The sequence below is a fragment of the Chelonoidis abingdonii genome, chromosome 1, assembly GCF_003597395.2.
Source record: "Chelonoidis abingdonii isolate Lonesome George chromosome 1, CheloAbing_2.0, whole genome shotgun sequence".
NCBI lineage: Eukaryota > Metazoa > Chordata > Testudines > Testudinidae > Chelonoidis > Chelonoidis abingdonii.
This window is the reverse complement of record NC_133769.1, coordinates 189,757,288-189,779,957: the sequence shown is the minus strand read 5'-3', so window position 1 is coordinate 189,779,957 and position 22,670 is coordinate 189,757,288. Positions and strand designations below refer to the sequence as shown.

Below are 22,670 nucleotides of genomic sequence, written 5' to 3'. Positions count from 1 at the left end.
AGTCCTACTGGCTGAGCCTGGACAAGAAAAGCAGGACAGGATCTGCACTACATTTAGTTTCACACAGCTGAGGAAGATACTAAAAACTACTGTGCAGAAGTTAATCCCAAACAGTGCTATAAACTCAGATAACAAACACTATCAGGTGCCAAAGTTCAACTGTAATTTACACCACCATATTTCATGACAAATCCTGTCATGCTTCCATTCTGAGCTACTGTATTGGTTCGCAGGAAAAAAAATAAATTTTAGCCACTTTTTTTTTTTTGCAGTTGCATCTCCAAATCTCTCATATATTCCTAAAGAGTTATATCCTAGCTCTACTCATGACACTTCTAATTTTAAAATTTTCATATTGCAAGTGCATGCTGATCATTTAAGACACTTCATGTGCCTTTGTTTCAAAGGCCCACAAAGACAGTTATATTCCCGGTGATGAACCAGACGGCCTCAAACATTAGTAATGAGAAGTAGGGCCTAACATAAAATATCACATTCAGCACTTTTGGATTCAACATTTCATTCAAAGAAAAGTGTTCAAAACTGATTAGGATAATTTCTTCCCTCTTATGGGACAAATACTTGAGCATTTATCGGTGCTAGGGATATTTTTCAAAGTCACATAAAACAACAAAAAACATGCTCAAGAATGGTATTTTATCTCAAATCCCTTCAAACAATACAGAAACGAAACCCTGCTTACCTGACTCACAAGTACAGCACTATTGACTTAAATAGGAAAAATTATCCGAACAAAGAATGCAGGACTTGGCCCCCTATATTTATTCTAAATTAGAATTTCTTTTACTCCAATAGGAATTGATTTTAAATGCAGCTGTTACAGGAACTGCCCCCAGCCAATTAGCTCATAAACTGGTCTCCTCATGTGATGCTGTTGCTGTAATGGGAAAACTACTGAGGGATTAGAGGATTACATTCCTCTAATCTATAAAGGGGCTTTTAGTTTCTACTATAAACAAATAATTAAACAAAGATATAGGGAAGTTATGCAGAATGGACACACAAAAGACCCTCAATTACCACAGAGAATGTCATCTCTGCAACGTTCATTATTTCTCCTGGGAACAGTTCAGAACAAGCCTACATCTCTGTACTTTCCAACAAATAGTAAGCTTTTGTTTACTGGTCAGGTTCAAAACAGGTAGCTTGCTTACATGACTGATAAATGGTGCCTATCCATGAAGATACTGGGTAAAACAACATGTCAATAAGCAATAGATATTTGGGCAGATCAAAATGCTTTGTTGCTGCCGCCACTTGCTTTATTACTACTCATGTTTTAAGACTACTTCTTATATCAAAAACACAGTACTTGTGATGGCAGGAAGCCAAGTTTAAAAAAAAAAAATGCCTTCCATACTCTAGAAAGGAACTGGACTGAGAGCCCTCACAACACAAGGCATCCAACCCCTGCTTTAAGGGAAGCTTCTTATTTAGTGCCATGAAGTGTACCCCGTAAGGAGCTACTAAAGCAGCACTGATCAGATAAAAATACTTTTTCACCCAATAATAATGCCATACACTCTCCCAATATGCCTCAAACCCTCTCTGAAAGGATCACCTATGCGGCAAAAGGGGAGTTCATTCCTTGACTTCTCTACTAAGACTGCCAAAAAATGCCAGTTACAGTTCTGGTTTGTGTAAGATAGACATTTATCCACTTGGAACTGGCCTGAGACCAAACTTATTTCAAAGAGGCAGCTGGAGAGTCACTGGAACTATGAGTCCACAAAAGCATGGGTTGCATTCAATTTGGAGACTTTGAGGGAAAAGAGTGTTAAAATCCATTATCAATGTTTGGAGTCAACCAATCCTTCGTAAGTTTTAAAGGGAAACAATCATTTAAAATTAATGTGTTTTATAACATGTATTAATAAAACAACAGATGATTAAGAACATAAGAATAGCCATACGGGGTCAGATCAAAGGTCCATCTAGCCCAGTATCCTGTCTTCCAACAGTGGCCAATGCCAGGTGCTCCAGAGGGAATGAACAAAACTGGTAATCATCAAGTGATCCATCCCCTGTCGCCCATTCCCAGTTTCTGGCAAACAGAGGCTAGGGACACCATCCCTGCCCATCCTGGCTAATGGCATCCGAAGAAGTGGGCTGTAGCCCATGAAAGCTTATGCTCAAATAACTTTGTTAGTCTCTAAGCTGCTACAAGTACTCCTGTTCTTTTTATTGATGGACCTCTCCTCCATGAACTTATCCAAGTCTTTTTTTAACCCTGTTATAGTCTTGGCCTTAACACTGAATTAGTTTACTTTTCCACATTTTTGCTGACCACCACACATAGCCATTTTCCCCTTTGTGAAGAAATGACTGTCCTCACTGAATTTTTGTTTTTTTATTTCATAAATGTTTTTATATAGCATCCTAAATATTTTAAGCTTTGACTGCTTGGCATGACTTGTCATTTACTGTCTTAAAACAAAGCAAAATGTGATTCGTTTTGTAAATTTTAATTCAAGTTACCAGTGCATTAAAGACCTGTAAACAATGAGATTTTTAAAAAGGGACTGAATTAGTGAGCATTCCAACTACAAATGTGTATCTAGAAATTACATAAAACATGATGCACAAAGCAAATAGTTACACAGGGGGGAAAAAAATCAGCTGTTACCTAAATATTGTAAACCAAATCATTCTCTGTGAGAAAGACCTGTTCCGGGAACAGAAAACCCTGCAAGTTCACTAATGTGGACTTTCCTCCAAACCATCCTGGCAAAGGGCAGGAAGGGGATGTTTTGTACTCAACTCTGCCTCACAAAACCCCCACACAAAGAGAAGGAAGTTTGAGCCCCTAAATCTGCATGATGGCCCAGGTTCTACACAGAGCTAGGGATATATGTCAGACTATCTAAGCCCCACCATCATTACCAGATGGCTCTGTCATGCTTCCATAGCCTAGTAACTTAGGGTACATACCTACTGCCAAAAGCAGCCACGGCAGCAAATCTCAGAGCCCAGGTTCACAGACTCAGAGTTGCACCACAGCACTAGAACTACCAGGGTAGGTGTTCCCACATGGGCTCCAGAACCTGGCAAGGAGGATGGGTCTCAGAGCCCGACCTCCATCCTGAGAATGAACATTTATACTGCTATTTTTAGCACCCTAGCATAAGCCCAAATCTGTAGACCCACGGCCCAAATAGCACATAGCTGCCGCTGTGGTCTGGCTTCATGCCCAGGGCTCCCTGTGCTCTGTGGAGGGGTCTCTGGGTGGGGACGCTGGGCATAGGGAACTATGTGGGGGAGGGCTTTAAGAAGAAGGGGCACTATGGTTCTCAACCTGTGGCCCACAATGAAAAATAGGTTGAGAACCACTGCTATAGAAGCATGCTCTGAGACTCACTGCCATGTTTGGGGTTTGTTTTGTTTTGTGCACTGCAGACAAACCCTTAGAGCAGGGGTCTCAAACTTAATTTACCTTAGGGCCAGTGCCAGTTCTCAAATCCTCCCAGCGGGCCAATGTTGCTCATGCCACCCAGAACCCACTCCCCAAAAACTCCACTCCCCACCTGCCTAAGGCTCTGGGACGGAGCTTGGGTGGGGAAGGAGCTGAGAGATTGGGCTCTAGGAGGGAGTTTGGGTGAGGGAGGGGATTTGGGGTAGGGGATTGGGATGTAGGCTCTGGGCGGGAGTCTGGGGGCGGAATAGGGTGTGTGTGGAGGGGGCACAGGCTCTGGTAGGAAGTCTGGGGGCGAGGTGGGAACCTGGGACCGGGCGCAGACTCTGAGAGGGAGTCTGGGGGCGGGATGGGGTGTGTGGGGAGGGGAAACAGGCTCTGGGAGGGAGTCTGGGGTCAAGATGGGGACCTGGAACCAGGCGCAGGCTCTGGGAGGCAGTCTTGGGGCGAGATGGGGACCTGGGACCGGGCGCAGGCTCTGGGAGGGAGTCTTGAGGCAGGACAGGGTGTGTGATTTGGACTAGGGGATTGGGGTACAGGCTCTGGGAGGGAGTCTGGGGGCGGGATGAGGTGTGTGGGGAGGGGGCACAGGCTCTGGGAAGGAGTCTGGAGGAGGGATGGGGACCTGGGACCAGGCACAGGCTCTGGGAGGGAGTTTGGGGGTGGGAGGGGATATGTGGGAAGAGGGTGGGGATGTAGGCTCTGGGAGGGACTTGGGGATGCAGCACTTACCTGGGGGGCCTTCGCACTCTTCTTCCCCCAGGCACCACCCCCGCAGCATCCCATTGGCTGCAGGGGCAGCGCATGGAGGTACAGCCCCGCCCCACCCCGGGCCACAGGGAGGGGCCGGCAACCGCTGGAGAGAGCAGGCAGATGCTGCTCAGCTCCACTGAACTGCCAGGGTCCCTGAGGGGGGGGAACGCCTGGGGGTGGCAGATGGGGCCAAGGGAGAGACCTGGCCCCAAAACTGCTGGAGCCCTGCTGGCCACATTGGGAAGGCTCGTGGACCACAGATGGCCTGCGGGCCTGGAGTTTGACATCCCTGCCTTAGAGCTATCTTCAACTCCCCAGGAGTGGGGAGGGAAAAAGGCTCTTACAGAGGAAAAGGGAAGAAACAGCACCCTTTTATGTGTGTAACCTACAAGTATTTAGGAGATGATGAATTGGGGGAAATGCTACACACAGCAGCCCTTCCCATAACTCCATGGTTCAAGATTCACAGAAGCATTGTCATATTGTTCTCTCCTGGAGAAACTTCAGGAGTTTTGGGGGCAAAAGAAGCACTTCTTTTTTGGAAGGATTTTCTGTTCTATTTTGTTCACATCTCCACAGTAGAGGCCATGAATCTCAAGTTTTTAGAAGATGAGGTACTGTACACACATAACATACACATGAAGATTAAACTCAGCCATTTGATAGTTCTGTTACTTGTTAATATTTTTGAATGTAACCCATCACATTATTACAAGTTATTTAATTCTTACAGGCCACTCTAGCTCTTCTTGAAATCAACTTCAGTGTCGCCACTGACCTTCATGGTAGCAACACTGGGCCCAGCGTCAAGAAGGTATAATAAATACTGGTTTTACCACATGATATTGTTTAACACACAAAATATGTTGGTAAAGTAAAATGACTTACCTTCAGTCTCATTTGTTCTAAAATGAATTTCCTTTACCATTTAACTGAATCAAGTGAACCTTTGCTTCTGGGAAAGTGCCTCTGTCTTATTTGTGTTTTATATTCTTAGGTAACTTATGATTAACCATTAGTAAAAATATATCTTTGTTCCATTCAAGTGCAGATGTTCTTATGAAGTCCACATGATTTTAGGTGGTTTTTTATTCAAAGGATAATACAGGTTTACAGAAACACTTTCTAAATTGAGCATTAAATCTAAGCGTGTAAACAATCTATACCAGAATCTAGCTGGAACACCAGTTGCCCCGTTCTGTGTTCTGATTGGCTGAATGGATCTTTTTTATGCTGTCACAGTCACACACCAACACAGCTACAGTTTCATCACTCACACAGTTATGAGACAATTCCCAGCATCTATTATACTTATTGAGTGAAGGGCAAGTTTAAAGTGGGTAGGGTCAAAGATAGGTCACGTTATGGGGACTGGAGGCAGACAGAGGCACGTGGGGAGTAGTGAGATGCTGAAGGAGAAAAGAGGATATATTTTTAACTGCCCCTTCTCCTGAAGTGTCAAGCTACCTTTTCAGCAGCAGCTTGTTATCCTTCCAACCACTTTTAACTCATTTTCCACTGTAAAGGGGTTATATTTTGTTCCTGTTCTCCCTTATTTATTTATTTTTTTAAAAAGAAAGCATGTTGAAAGTGGCTAAGAAAATCTGCTTCTGAAAGGTCAGCTAGGTTTCTCGAGGAGTCCAGGAAACCTTACCAAAAAACAGAGTGTTAAAATAAGCATATTCAAAAAAAGCTGAGTAAAGATGTTTTTAGCACCTTTTCCATACTTCTGTTATCTTCCCATAAACCCTGCAATCTCTTAATTAAATGTAAAAGTAATAGGCCTAACAGCAATAAACTGAGTGTGCATTAGTAGGCTACTGGTGCACTTTTCCATGGCTGAAGACAAGACTGAACATCACGCAAGAGAATGCCCGAAGTGCCTCCTAACGTAAACCCTGAAGTGGCTTATTGACATATTATTCTACAACTTTTTAAAAGCTGAGATCCCTTAGGATGTAAATACCATCAGTGTTGCTGTCAACAACGAGAATCTTTAAAGACACCACTGTATTGACCTCACCTCAGCTTGCTGTGTCAACCTCATGTTCCTCAGGCAAGTGAAGCTTTTCTGTGAGCATGCAGGAAAACGAAATATTCCAACTTAATGTTTCACAAAAGAGAATACACGAAACTCAGATTTCTGCTACAGAAAAATTTATACTGCACAATATGTAGGATTTAAGATTTCTGTATGTAACAAAGGAAAAACTGCAGATGATGTCTTTATTACAAAGAGATCACATTTTTTGTCCCCCACTATGAGTGACGCATTTGTGTAAATGTGATTTGTTGACTGTTTCACTTGAAGCTCCCTGGTCCTTCTGTGAAAGCTTTAAAGAAGGCTGGTTTTTTTTGGACAAAGTTAACCACTTTGTGTAATTAAACAATTATTAATCCTACTATATCCCCATGGTGTTATTTTTAGTCTTTCCAGGTGTTTTTAAAAAAAGGTCTGTTAATAAGCAGGCACTGACTCAAGAGAACAATTCCATACCAGAAGGGAAGAACAGACTACACTAAGTTATTTAGCAAGTTGGATTGTGGGGGGGGGGTTGAGTGTGTTTGTTTTAAACCAGTTCTCATTTCTACGATTTGGAAAAGAATCTACTGCCAAACACTAGGACATCACTGACACATGTAATATCTCTGCAGGAAAATTACTAAAACATTACAGACTATCTGCAGGAGGCTTTGCCTGTGAAGGTCATTGAGTAGTTTTGATTTCATTAAGTAATAATCTTAACATATGCAATGATATTAGAACATTATGGAGTCACTGGTAGTATGTCCATTATTAAGAATGCACTGAGATTTGCACCTAAGGCTAGAGTAAAAGCTCCCCATCTCAGTTTTTGTTTTTTGTTTTTTTTTTAAATCTGTTTAGAAAATTGATAGAATGCTGCTGAAAGGGCAATTGCATTTCCTAGTTCATTTTATTAATGATTTTTTTTTCCTTGAATGATTTTAATGGAATTATACAGATAATTCTAACTTTCCATAGATAATGCTCATTGAAACCTTGAGCACATACAGCATTTGAAAACATTAGGTTGCCACTAAGCTAAACTGATAAAAAAAAAAAATGTTGTTCATGATTGTTAACCTTATCATTGGGTCATGTCAATAGCTCAAGTCACTCTTCAGTAGCACTGTGATATCTGAGATAGTAACTTAGTGTCATCCTTCCTCTCCAGTCAATTTGCATGCTGCAATTCTATGGACTGAGATGAACCAGTGGCGTGTGGAAAACTCTATAGGTGAGAAGAGTTCTCATTTCACAGGTTACTTGACATGTACACAACAGACGATAACTGTCCTACTCCTCCCCTGCCCACCCCACTCTAACAACCTTTTTCCAAAGGGTCCCCAAAGAGGCAAAAACAGAGATGCTACTGTACTTCAGCAATAGCTTTTTCATCGCTTTCACCTTCATAGGACATATGGGGATACAATCTTCAGCATTCTGCATGGAGAAGCCAATAGGCAGCAGAAACTTTCCACTTTCCCATGCGGGAAGATAATGAAGTAGACTTTACGCCCCCTCCCACATTCTGCACATACTCTACCTACACTAAGAAGTAGGTGGCAGAATTATCACACTCCCAGAGGGTACAGGTTGTATCTTCCCTCATGATAACACAACTTCTTTCATCCTAGAGAAGGGAAGAGAAAAATAATGTGGCTAAAGATGGATAAATAATGGAATACGTAACTTCTAATAGCAACATTATGCATACAAATGATTCAGAGGAGGTGGTAGCCACCAGCAGCATCACATTAGAGGAGCCAACCACAGGCAACTGGACAGACTTCCCTGGGTTCAGGATTCCTGTAACACTACTGATATTCTAAACTTCTCACAGTTTCCTTCTACCCTTAACTTGGGTTATCCCCATGGAATCCTCCAGGCCTTCTAGATCTCTGTCTTCCAGCCAACTTCACCGAAGTTATTTGCTCTCTACTTCACAGTCTCCATACTTTGATTCCTGCTCCTGCTTTCAGATTTTCCTCCTTGCAGGGTTTCTAAAGATCTCAGCATAATATACCATTGAGTCTACAGTTCCTATTAATCTGCTAAATCTTCAGACCCTATGGCTCTCTGAAAACCTAAAGGAATGCAAAGATGGAAAGAAGAGCAGGAATCAAAGTGATGACCTTGAGAGAGAATGAGGATAGTGAGAAGCTGACTTATGAAAAGGTTAACTAACTTAGGAGCTCTGCCAGGGCCAGGCAGAGCTCCTAAGCTCCACAAGAGCACCTAGTGCCCTTGCTCACCTGATCCCACTACTGTGCAGAATGTTGTGGCCTCCATAAGGTGTCCTGTCCCATTCCTCCGTTACTCTCTAGGCAGGTTTGAAATATTTTAAAAAAATAAATCTAAGGAAATTCCCCAACCAAAAATCTTTGTTAAAAAGGTTGAGAAAACGTATCAGTAACGTAATGATAAAAATCCTACAAACAAGAAAAAGGAATGGAAAACTAGGAAATGCATAATTAAAGCACTCAAAAATGAACAAACGTTGAGACAACCATATCCTTCTATAGCAATCAGTAACCACAAACACTAGAATGTTTTACCCTTCATTGTACAGGTTTGCCTGGGACTTGAATTATAGACCAGTCCTGCAAGTTGGTACACTGTAATCAATGGGAATTGATGACACTCTTTGACTTGCAGAACTGGGTCCTATAATAAAGAAAAATCTTTCAGGTTGAGAGGCCCCTTTAAAACTCACCAATGGAAATTCGATTACTGAAGGTTCCAGGACAGCCGAGGGAAGGAAAGACAGAAGATCTAAAGGGTGAAGAGGATCATTTAATTCTAGTATCTTTTTTTTTTTTCTTTCTTTCTTTCAAGAGAAATTTAAGATGCCAGAATCAAAGAACTTCTGCAGAGGGAGGCCACAGAAGTGAGGGAAAAGAACAGTAGAAAGAAAGCAATACAGGCAAACAGAATCATGCATGTGTAGGCAAAAAGTGATATGGTCCTTCAAGAACAGATGGAGTAGCCTCAGAAGTTACAGAGAAGACAAACAAATGAGGAGATGCTCTGGAGAAAGGAAAAAGAAACTGGAGAAAGGAGCAGAGAAAGAAAGGATGATGCTTTAAATTTTGCAAATAATCCCAAAGCTATTTAAAAATGTTTTTTTATACATTAAAAAGAGTTAAACTTTTATTTAGTAATTCAAAATTGTGGACACTCTTACCGAGTACGGAAAAAGAGTACAGATGTCACTTTAAAGGTTAGAATTAAGGTTACTGTGATGTGTTGAAACAGGACATTCTCTCCTTAATATTTACACCTGGTGCTTCCCATAGTGCACATTTTGTAAAGAAGCAACAGCACATCACTTAGAAGAAATGCATCAATGCCTCTATGAAGTCAAAAAGGGAGAAAACAAACGAACAAAAAAAAAACAAGCACAAGCTCCCAGATGGGTTGAGAGGAGCTAAAAAGAGTAAACTCAGGACCACCTTCAGTGGCTGAAAGGAGTAGGGGACTTCATAGGACACTCTCAGCTGAGGATAGCAAAGAGATGTTATGGGCAACTGCACATTTGAAATGTGTGTACTTCCCAAACACTGAATACATGTACTATGCATAACTTACTGATTTAAATAGATACTGTGCTGATCTTCCATATAATTTTCAAATGAGCCAGAGAAATACAAAAAACTTTTTCTTCAAATCTACTATAGCAAAAAGAATACTAATTTTAACATTCAACTTGGTAACTTTAAACTAGCACATAGCTGAAAAAGGATATTGCTGAAATTTAAAGAAAAAAATTTAAAAAACTTTGAGATAGAAAACAAGGATGGAAAGTTTTGTCCAAAAAGCTGAACTTTTCATAACTTCATATGCCTATGCAAAAAAGGATTAATAGAAACCAAAAGCAAATTTAACTATAGCATATGCTATCACCAAAGGTAAGAATGCATATACATTAGATCAGGAATCGGCAACCTTTGGCTCGTGGCCCACCAGGATAAGCCCCCAGGCAGGCTGGGCCAGTTTGTTTACTTGCCGCGTCTGCAGGTTCGGCTGATGGCGGTTCCCACTCCAGGCCAATGGGGGCTGCGGGAAGTGGCGGCCAACACATCCCTTGGCCGCGCCGCTTCCCGCAGCCCCCATCGGCGTGGAACAGCAAACCGCGGCCAGTGGGAGCTGTGATCGTCTGAACCTGTGGACGCGGCAGGTAAACAAACCGGCTCGGCCTGCCAGAGGGCTTACCCTGGTGTGCTGCGTGCCTAAGGTGCCAATCCCTGAATTACATTTTTCATAATATAATTCAGACTGATACTTTACAGCCTCAGAGTGAACCAGAAAGACAAATTAATCCAGCAGGACTCCCTGTATTTCATAACCGTACTTATTATACAATTTTACAGCAACAAACTATAACTAACTGTTGAATATGTATGAAGGACCCACAGAAACCTATTCACGGTATCACATCACAAGGATTAACTTGCATGAACTTTGCACCAAATCTAGATGACTAAAGTCAGATTCACAGGTCCTCTGACTTTAATGGGCTTTGGATCAAGCCCTTCAAGCTGTGTGGTCTCTAAAGACCATCTGCCAAATGAATTATTCTGCTCTCAAACATAAGAACCTAATATACTTCTTGAAAATGCATAGAGGATTATTAGTTTGACACTTCAGAAAAAATAAGTGTTAAACTTAAGAACATTTGAAGTATGTCATTATCTTTACTTGAAACCTGTCATGGTGAGACATTTGTACATTTAATAGAGTAAGATGAAGTGCTGCTGATTTATCATATTAATATAGGAAACTCTTTTAAAAGAAATAAGTTATGCTAAATAAAATGTCTCAGCTGCAGTTAATTTAGCAACCTAGCGTAAAAACAGCATTGTTTTGATCAAGGTATACCAAATCAGAAGGTTTGCATCAGAAAAAAAGCAGACTGATATTAGAATTTGCATTTCAGTACTTTTGTTGCTTTAAGAGAAGTGGTTTAGACATACAAGTTAAATGTCTGATGCTAATTTCCAATATTAATCTGATCACTCTGTTACTCCAATTCCAATGACTTTGTACTGTAAGATACTAGGATTCCTTATAGAATCTCAATCCTCACCCAGAGTAACTATCATGACAAATGAGTAAATAATTCAGTGTTGCAAACTCTCACAATACTGGTATTTTTTTCCCTCAAAGCTTCAACTCTTGGATTCGTGTGAGAAGACGAGCTTCCTTTAAACAAAGTTTAAACCTTACCTTTTCAAAGAAAAGATTAAAGTACGTGACCTCTAATGTTTCAATAACCAGGAGGCAAATAAAAATAAGACAATATTTTTAATCTTATAAATTTTAAGATAACTATACCTGGGGGCCTAAACTGTGATTTCTGAATGCATCAATACCTACGAAGAGCAGATCTGTAGTGCACAGGACAGAATGCACAATGCCTCACACAGACATTTGTGAAATAATCGCACATTCTCCTAGTCACCACACCAGACCCCTATTTATCTTTTCAACAATCTTAAGATCTTCCCCTATCACAGTAAGCTAGAATTTTGCTATTGAATTTAACAGGAGATTTAACTTCAGGAATAGGACTTAATTTATTGCAAGCTTTGCTATACTAACAAGTTCTCCAAATTCTGGAACATAAGCAAGTGCCGGGATTTGGAGTGCTCATATAATGCAACAATTTAGCTGAATTTTGCTTGGCCATGGCATGGCATGGCATGGCACGGCACAGCACAGCTGTTTTGGAGCCCCATTTATGTTTTAGCTAAAGAAGATATGATTTAAAGCAAGTTTTAGTACAAAATGGTTCCAGCCTCCCAATGTTAAAAATAAATTATTTTGAAACATAAACCAATTACCAACATTTATATTATCAGAAACTAAGCATTTGAACTATCATTAAGAAACTGGGGTTTGCAGCTCAGAATGGTACTCTTCATATGGGAATATTGAAAGTGTTCACAGTTTCTATTCTACGAACAAACATAGGGAGAAGAGAGAGAGAAGAACCATGTCTTTTGCCAAAAAAAAAAAAAAAAAAAGGGAGTGTACTCCCAATTACTGATTACTATTCAGTAGCTAAACATACAACTGTATTCTTTTTTCAACTTCACAGCTATAAATCACTTTGAGACCACAGTCTTTTTTAAAAAGTCTGCAAAAGGTAGTGATGAAGAAAGCTACACACTTCTTAAGCAACCAGACACTTTCACTTCCACTATATGCAAAAAAATCAAAACACAATAGCAGCATTAACTGCAGTATCAACAGCTTTTCGTGATTAACCCTATTTCATTCTTTTTTACCTAGAGCTTTGAAGGCTACAATAAATATGCACTAATTCAATCAGATTAAAATCTACCACACATTATTCATATAAACTTCTGAAAGATGGTGTATGGTAATCAGTTGTCACTCAATGAGCATTTTAACAAAAAATTCACTCAGAGTTCAATATTTCATACCATTAAGAGAGTGGCAGCTTTATTTTTAAGTACACCAAATACCACTTTAACAGAAATAGTAATATTTTATAACAATTAAAGGAAAAAAACTGTCTGGCTTGAACACTTCCAATTCATTTTGGAATTTATTACTGTTACAATAACTTGTCTGCACTACAGACATTGGTAGTGCTGTACCACCTTCCTAATAACGTGGCTATTATTCACATTGTGATGCTGGAATAATACTCTTTAATATAAAGTTAGGGATAGGTTCTGCAGGATGTTAAGTGTCCTCAACTCACAGAACAAGGAACAGAGGCCCTTCTCAAAGTGTCTGGTGCAGTAGCTTAGTTTTGAAAAACCTCTACTTTTTAAAAAAACAAAAATGCGTAAGTTTCATTTTCAAGAAAAGACGTGGCTTGCTTTCATTTAAACCTCTCCTGGCACTGATATCTATACACTGCATAACTATACTTGTTAGAGCAGAAGAACAGAAAATGAAACTAACTAGCATAGCCCAATTCTACAAACATTAAACTTCTCACTACTGAGTAGTAATAAAACTATGATAAGCAATTCCAGCTAAGTCAGAAGAACTCCTCACCATAAGAAGTTTATGACCTATAATAAGTTAAGTAATACTACATAACTACTACTAAATTACTACAAAAAGTAAACTACATGAACAAAAGTAGATTAGTCTCCATTTCTTCCACAATAGACAAGAACCGAATATCCAATGTTTTTCTAAAAGCAGGAAATTTTCAATAAACACAAACCCCTGCCCTTTCAGGTTCATTATATATTACACAAAAGCTCAGATGTCACACACACACCCTGCTGCAGATCACCTTTAATGGTCCAAGATATACTGATATTTAGGAGCACTTAAAATAATGTGTTTTTGAAAGTATGTTTTAACCTTTTAATGTAAAGTTGTATAATTCTTTTATAAACCTAGATTAATGTTATTTAGTATAGCCATATATATTTTTGTTTTGTTTTTAACAACATAGAACAAGCCATTTTTGGAGCTAAACTTGTTTTTAATTCTTTGTATATTAGTTAAAAGACTGTGTGTGTGTGTGTGTGTAACTTGGACTTGATCCAAAAGCCCTTCAAGTGAGGTCTTTGAGGCAGGAACTCTCTTTGTTATGGGCCTGAACAATGCCTAGTACAATGGAGTCCTGCATCAAGACTCTGGCTCCCAGATGCTACCACAACATAAATAATACATCATAAAGTCACTAAGGGCATTCCCATTGAGTTCAATGATGTTTAGATTAGGTCCTTTAAAATGAATTTAAGTAAAGTCATAACATGGTCCACTGACTTAATAAATATAAATCCCAATTTCACAAAAGTTGTAAAAGACAGATAAAAAAAATGACCATAAAATCCAGGAAATATTCAATAACTTATTAGGCTGGTGGAAGGAGGAGAAGGGCAAAAGATATTTGGTATTGATTAGACTTTCATAAAATTGAGTTTTACCTGCTCTTGTAGTACTAAATAACGAGAAGGGTCTGCGTTCAAGCAGAAGTTACAGATAATAAGGCTTTACACACACACCCCATGTATTTTAAAAACAGTCAACACACAACACAATACACAGCATTCCCTCCAAACATGCTTTTACGACGAACCCACTACAAATATTTTGAATATCTGAAGCTGATGCCGGCACACAGTGAACTAACTGGTAGCAACAGCAAGAGTTCAAGATCATGTTCACAATACCATTATTTCAGTGGCTGTTGGTCTTAAAACCATGAATTATGGAAAAAGTGGTACAACATTTCCTAAATACTTTTTACAGAGTAGACCACATCATAGGAAAATAGCCCTTCAGATAATCTCCCCTCTCTTTCATGACTGCATGGACCACTTCTTTCCCCCCTCCCATTTGTAACAGCATAATATTATCATGACAACTGCAGCAACTGTTCATGGAAAGGTAACTTTAGGGAGTAATATAACATTTCAGCTGTTATTCAATGCAATTCAGCAGCAGAAAACAGGAAGAGTCAGAATCACATGACCAGCCAACTTTCCGCAGGCTACCAGCAAACCTCAAACCAAAAGTTTGGAAAGGAGCATTTAAAGGAAACACATTTTAACCTATAGAAGATGCTAAAAGAAAAAAAGCAAATTGTCTTTTTCCTAGCAAAGTGCTATATATCATTTACAAAGTCAGTGCTACACATCCACAATATAGCATATTTCTAGAAGATGAGATGAACAGCCACCTCTAATTTTATTCTATTATGATCACAACTACACTGGCAAAATTCAGATAGTTCAGTGGGAATGATAAGAGTCATGGGAACTGCAGCATAAATAAAACACAAGCTTTTTTTAAAAACTTCACACAACCACCACCATCCAATCCTTCTCTGATTGGCACACAAAACAGGATAACCATTGCAAATTGGTACCATGTGTTGGCTGTTCAGAGGCTAGTGTAAAATGAATTAGTGTTCTAAAGACATTTCTTATTAGACAGGAGGTCAGCTACAGCTTACACTTCAGTGGAGTTAAGTGACACAGTGGTGACAACGTATATGATCTGTGTACACTATTGCATCTCAAACTGTGCATTTAAGTTTTGTTGGTGTACACTGTGTCTAAGGGACTGGAGGCTCTCCACAGCAAGAGTGACAGACTACAACTGTGTTCCTTTGAAAAGACAACTTGAAGACACATATACCAAACTGAACAGCCAACTGTGCGGAATCAAACTTTTTTTTTTTTTCCTCTTAGACACCTTCTCAGCAAGAAGCCTGATCAAAATCAACATTTTACTGGAAGGAAAAGAGGATAAGAGTCAGATAGGAGCCAAAAGTTAACCAAATATTGGGAATACCTCTTGCCCAAAAAAAGAAAAGAAAAGCTACCACCTTATTAACCTTTATTAAAATACCTGTATCTAAACATGGACATTACAGATGACCCCATAAATACTAAATGTTACAGATTCCCAAGTTGGACATAGCAACAGGACTGATAATGTGATCCTGGTTATTCTTTGATTCAAGAGATAGAGAGCAAATCTTGAGTAACACAAAAGTCAAGATGCTCAGTAAACACGAAGGAAATAAAGATCCAATTTTAAACAGACCCAGATTCTCTGACTGAGAAAGGAAAACAATATTAGGCCTTGTCTACACTAGAAAAGATTTGCCAGTGTAACTGTCTACCCTAGTGCTTCTGCCAACATAGCTATGTCGGTAAGGGGTAAGATTTTTTTCACATTCCTAAATGACAGTTATGCCAGCAAAACTTAAGTGCAGATCAGGCTCCTAGTCTGAGTGAACCAAGCTTTGAAGCTAATTATACAGCACTGTACCAAAATAAACCTTATTTTAAAGTACTGTATTACAAAAGCTGCTAAATACTTCCTGAGTAAAAGGATCCTGATTAATTAGTTACTGAAAACCACTGTTATGACGAGTAAGGGTATTCTGCTGACTCAAAGTCATCTCTTGGAAAGCTAAAGATTTATACGATCTGAAGATAAACCAGAGTATTAATACATTTGTAGTTTCTCTGCACTAACAGAGGATCATCATGAGAGACTTTCAGTCCTTGCCCACAAACACAAAAAACAAACAAAAGAACTCTTCACTCTGCTCTCCCAATAAAACAAATTCCCACCATGTTTAGCACCAATTCAGCTAAACCAGTAGGAATTTTTGTAAATTTCCCCAATTTAGATAAGGTATTACTCCACTTTAAACTTTTACATAATTTGCTAGTATATTTTTTATAGCATTATTTGGCTTATTATTTGTTTAAATCTGTCAGCATGTAAACTCTCAATTGCATTCATTAGGATTGGGAGCTGTCACTTGGAAGACAAAATTTACAATCTGAACTAAAGGTTTTTTCACATACATTTCAGGGGAAATAAGTTATAGAAAATGTAGTACAAGGGAGATTTTTCATGTTACATATAGCTGATAAATATTGGTGGATATTAAAACTAAAGTAATTTTAAACTAAATATGCTTTTGCATGAGTTTTTTGGGTTGAAAAATTAATGAACTCTGAATCCTCTTTGAACTGCAGAGGTTTAATATTTACTCAGATGATACAATTCAAACAGTTTTACTGTACACTCTTTGGAGCGGTGTAAATAATAAACTACCAGCACCAACAAGATTTAGTATTAGAGTTCTTGGTAATTCAACTTTTTCTTTTTTCCAGGCTGAATCATTAGTTGAAATTTAATCACAACCAACCACTTCCAAGTTTAACTTCCAAAAGGGAAAGAGAAAGGAACCCTCAGCTACAGACTATTGCCCACTGGTCTGATAGCCATAGCTAGGTCTACAGTAGAAACTCTCCAGTGACACAGTTGCAGTGCTTCAGCACAGACATTAAGGTCTTGTCTATGGGGGGGGGGGGGGGGCGGGGGATCCATCTAAGTTATTTGTGTAGTTATAGTATTTTAGTTCAACTTACCTGGCCGTCCTCACAGCGGCAAGTCGACCGCCATGGCTTCCCCGTCGACTATGCTTACTCCTCCTGCCGAGGTGGAGTACAGGCGTCGATTCGGGGATCGATTACTACCTGCCGATCTGGCAGGTAGTGTAGACATGGCCTTTCTACACAAACAGAAGGGGTTCTCCAATCAGTGTAGTAAATCCACCTCTCTGAGATGTGGTAGGTAGGGTCAATAGAATTCCTCCATCAACCAAAGGATGACTACACTAGGACTGTGATCGACTTTACTAACTCTCTCAGAGGCGTGAATTTTTCACAACCCTGAGTGATGTAGCCAGGTTGACTTAACTTTCTAGCATAGACCAGCTCCATGCTTGTTTTGATTATTTGTCAGACATAATTGACAGAAAAATGTAAGCATGCAGACCTACCAGATATTACACGTCTATAATCCAAGCTTCAGTACAATAATTAAGGGCTATTCAAGTACATCTCACCAATAATAGCATTTTAAGTCAATTTACTGGTCACAAAAGAGGTCATAATTGCAGTAGTAGAAAATGAAGTTCTCCACTATTCACAAAACACAGGCACTGGCAGCAAGACTTTGCAACAGTAGCTTGAACACTTCAGGAATGAGAAGATAAATTTAATCCATGTCCATTCAGCCTTTCCCCTCCCTGTTGAAACTGCGAGAAAAAGAAGTGCAAACTATTGCTAATTGTGACAGCAATCTTTAGAAGTTGGCACATCTCTTGAAGGGCTTATGTAAACTAGAAAGCAGTACTACTTTAACAATACCAATATAGAAAAAACAGCACAACTCCACAGTAAGGACAGTTATACTGGTGTAGTTATTCCCATATGGGAAGGTGAGAATAACTATACCAGTACACACTTTTATACTTGTATAGCCACATCCATAGGTGAGTTTTACTGGTACGACAATTCTGGTTAAAAATATCGGCCGCCTACCCTCACACAGTTACATTGGTAAGCGAAAGTGTAGACAGCTTTAAGGTTATGTCCACATGAGCATTTTTGTTGGTAAAACTTTTGCTGGTCAGGGGCATGATAAAAACCACACCCCCGACCAACGTAAGTTTTACTGACAGAAGCGCCAAAGTGGATAGCACTATATTGGCGGGAGATGCTCTCTCACCAACATAGCTACTGCCGCTTGTTGGGCATGGTTTTATTATGCCGATGGGAGAGCTCTCTTCTGACTCTACACTGGGGACCTTACAACATCACAGATGCAGTGGTACAGCTGTGCTGCTGCAAAGTCTGTAGTGAAGAGTGTCATCAACTCATTTCATGTTAGCCAAGGAACAGCAACAGATAGTACCGATTTGCAGCAGTGACAGAATTGAAAGGGTCCACATCACCACTAGCTGCTTAAATCCAACTGGAAAAATGCAACTGACAAAATTAAATATTAAAATTGAAGATTGTACAAGACCTCCATATATATTTTACAATTGTTATATTACTTCACTGTTATATGCTCAGAATAGCTTCCACTTTAAATATCTACTGCTATCAGTATTTGTATTTTACATTTAACACCTTTCACCCCGTATTTTATATGTACGGCATAGCACCTTTCTCCTCAGAGAATTACAAGGAATATTATAAAATATGGGTACTATCCTCCAATCCTTAGTCAGGTGAATTTTTTTTCTTAGGTAAGTATCCCATGAGTTCAACGGGACTGCTCATGAGGGAGTCTGAAGACCAGGCCCTGCATACCTGTACCACCACTGAAGTGCAACCACCTTTGAAGTGAATAGAACCAACATGACCTTGCACTCCAGAGCACACTGCACAATGATGGGGGAATGTAATTTTACTGGAGGCTCAGCACATAATACTATTCTTTTACATGTGTACCACAGGTTATTTAGGAACCTCTACTCATCACATCTAAGCACAGCCTGAGGGAATCTGCACATTTTAACTACATCTACATGAAGAAATTCAGAAGTTACAATTGCGACAGTCCCCTCTCCACTTCTCCTCAGGCATGACAAACGGCACCTTGGTTACTATAAAAGCATGCTCCAATTAGACTGACCCATTCACTGAAATGTATTGATTTCACAACCTTACATAGACTAACAGATTTTGTTCATAACTTTCGTGTTCAATCAAGATACTGATGGAAAACACTCCAGAACTATAAAGGCCTGTGGAGAGGTGCTCTAAAGATCTTCTCAGGGAAGGACTGGACGGAAGAGAGGGAAACGCTGATTTATTTGGGGAGGGGGATGAGAGGGACAGTGTGTAGGGGAGAGCACAGAGAAAGGGGCTGTGGAGGCGGGAGGGGCGAGTTGTTTACAATGGGTGAATGGCTACACCCCACATAAGTCCTGGCGAGAGAGAGAAATTCATGGGGCGGGGCTGATAGGACCTAATGCAGAAGAGACATCATGCGATACTGTATCTACAACGCTCACAGCAGCCACTGCCACAGCTCCCAGCCCGCACCCCGGGTCCCCACCACCCCCAGCCCAGCCCGCACCCCCGCCACCGCCCAGCTGGCTCCCTGCTAAGGTCACAGCGCGGAGCGGCCGGGAGAAACCCCCCCGGCGTTCGGGCTCCAAAGCCGGGCCCTCGCGTAGCCCAGCTGCCGCAGGAGGGCTCCGCCAGCGGCACGGGCTGGGCCGCGGGTGCCCGGTCCGTACCTTCTGGGACTTGCTCTGCTGCAGCACGTTCTGCTCCACGGTCATGGCCCCGGCCCGGCGCCGCTGGCCGCGTCCCCACGGCGCAGAGCAGCAGCAGCAGCAGCAGCAGGCGGCGCGGAGAGCGGAGAGGCAGGTGCCGGGCCCGGAGTCTAGGAGGACTCAGGAGGGGGGAGCCCAACTCGGCGCGACGCGGACGTGCCGCCCAGCGGAGCTGGAGCCCTGGGAGGGATAGAGCGGGTCAGCTCAGGCCCGGCTGCACCCTGCCACCCAGCCCAGCCCGGCCCGGGCCCTGGAATGTGCCGCCAGCTCCGCCCCCGGCTCGCAGACCGGCCCGGCCAGCACGACAGCCAACCAGCGGCTGCTCTGTCCCACCCCCGCACCAGGGCCCTGCCCTGCCCCGCCCCGCTCCTCCTCTGCCTGCCCCCGCTGCCGCCACCGCCCTCATCCCCCTACGCTCCGCCCTCTCCCCAGCCAGTCACCAGCGGCCTTGTCTTCCCTCCGCCCCACGCCTCCTTTGCTTACCAGCTCGTTACTAGTACTACGGCTCTCCTCTGCCTACTCTCCACCTCGTGCTACTGCCCTCCCTCCCCACTCCCTTTCTACTTCTTTACAACAGCAGCAACTTCTTCACCTAGGGGCCAGGGTTGCTGGCCCTGGCCTCCCTTCCCACTCTGATCCCTCCTTCTCTTGCTCCCACCTAATCACTAGTGATCATATGTCTTATCGTATTGTCATACTGCCTGGGATCCACAGTTTGTGGATCAGGACTACATTGTCCTAGAAACTGTACAAGCACAATATAGTGTACACCCTCCCCAGGCTAATACCTCTCCTCTCCCCCTCTAATCACTAGTGTTCTTACATTCTGCCTTCTCCCTGTCTCAGTCACTAGTGTTACACCCTTCTTGCTTCTTTCCTTCCAATTCCTCTTCGTACTTACTCAGCCCAAGAGGAGCAACAGGACTTCCGCTCTCTCCCCTCACTATCCAGTCACCAGTGTCAATGTCCTACTCACCCATGTCTTCCAGGGGAGCAATTGAGCTTTTACCTAATCATTAGTGTTACTACCCATCCTCTCCAGCTGCTGCTGCAGAAGAGGAGGAATTCCTACCCAAGCATTCCAGTAACCTTTCTTCCCTTCTTCCACTAGCACTACTGGCATCCCTTTTACTCTTCAGCAGCAACAGTTTAGCTTCAACCAACTCCCTATTCATAGGCCTAGTCCACACTACACAGTCAGGTCCACAGATTATGTTGACCTAATTATATCAATGTACACATTATAGCCATGTCCACCCATGTAAGTGAGGCAGTGTCTGTGTCGATATTGTATTAACCTACATTAGCTGTTGGCTATCTTGTCAATTTCACGGCTCCACCATGGAGCCCTGAAATTGACAAGAAAAGGGGGCAGCTAGAGCTTCTGGCAGGAGGCTCCCTGCTCCCAGCTCAGAGAGCCCAGAAGCCAGGTGGCTTCTGGCTGGAAGCTGCACAGAGCTGAGAACCCTTTCTCTCAGCCTCCCACACTGTCCCTCTTCAGTCAGTGGAGGCACTCCTGGTGGGGACAGTCACTGCCAACAGAAGGAGAGCAGTGGAGACATGTGATTCCTCCTCCTATCTAGCAGCAATAGAAGCTTATCTTTCCCTTCCACACCCAGGCATTAATGTTATTTCATCCCTCCATTCTCTCAGGTCACGCTTGGCAACTTCTGAAGCAGTCATCTTGTTCTCTAGAATCTCTACTTTAATTAGAAAAAAAGTCTTCCCACGCATGGTTGCAGACAAAATCGTAAAAAACATGAAACAAATGTAGTCAACTTAGTATCTGCCTGCATCTGCAGAAAGCCTGAAACAACAGCCCAGAGATGTGAAGCACCCCATTTTTCTTCTTGCGTTGTTAAATCATCATCCTGGGGCTTTTGAGTTAAATCTCAACATTATTAACAATTTCACTGCTAAAAAATCATATAAGAAAGGAGAGGGAGGATCACAGATATGAAACGTACTGTGACTGTCTTTTCATTTTGGTGTCATAATTGGAAGGATACCACCTTTGGAGCAAAGAAACAAGTGGGAGAGAACAGAGTTCTTAGTAAGCATCAGTCTATCTGCAGAGTGCAGTGGAGCATCCAAGCACTACCTAGCCAATGTGCCTTCCCAACCCTGGAGAGCAGTAGGGACAGGATCTGCTCTGACAGGGGATGTGGAAACAGGTATGCTCTAGTGGCAGCTGTTCCTGCCTCTTGCAGATTCTCTCTGCAGACTCAAGCAATCGGCACTGCATTAGTCATATTTGGGTCAAGTTTCTTCACAATCATGAGGCCTAGAAACAATTTGTTTAAAATGAAAGTTGAGATTCTCACTTCATCATATGATGCTGGGTTCTGTCGCCCAAGACACATGCTTTTTTGTGTCTACGGTGTATCTGAAACCTATCAAGAGAGAGTCAGGTCCAGCTGAGCCCATTTGATCATATCTTGAATGTCTGCAAAATACGGTATGAGCAGTGCCTCGTTTTAGCATTTCAAACAATAACGCCATCGAGGGTAAATGCAAGTGAGCTGAGTTTACGTACTCCTCATTTGGGAATATGGAGTTTATGTTAGTTTACCCACATTTTTTTTTTAATCACTATACCACTGATCTCAAGTGAGCTGAGTTTGCAGGAGAAGCACAGGATTGCCAACCACAAGAATTCAAAAATTGTAAGTTAGCTCCCAAAAATCATGAGATTTTAACAAATGAATTAGAGCTTCTTTTTATTTGCCTTCTGATTGTTCAGCCTTTAGGGTTCACAATTTCAAGTGTTCTCTGCAACCAGAAGAACTAGAAACTTACTTTGTTAAAAATAAAAGCTGAGTTAATGATATAAAAACATGACCCCAAAAGCT

At 41.5% G+C, this 22,670-nt stretch overlaps 1 protein-coding gene across 3 annotated transcripts in view; it reads right to left on the bottom strand.

The window, feature by feature from the left end:
- The window catches only part of USP25 (ubiquitin specific peptidase 25), a 134,593-nt gene extending 114,433 nt beyond the window's left edge, over positions 1-20,160 (bottom strand). For 2 of the 3 annotated variants that reach the window (XM_032763895.2, XM_032763896.2), the window contains exon 1: positions 19,780-20,135. In XM_032763895.2, coding sequence (XP_032619786.1) covers positions 19,780-19,824 — 45 coding nt within the window. In that variant the 5' untranslated portion in view covers positions 19,825-20,135. Of the gene's footprint in view, positions 1-19,779 lie in introns of all 3 variants that reach the window. The other variant, XM_032763897.2, reaches the window with a different exon arrangement.
- Positions 20,161-22,670: the final 2,510 nt, after the last annotated feature.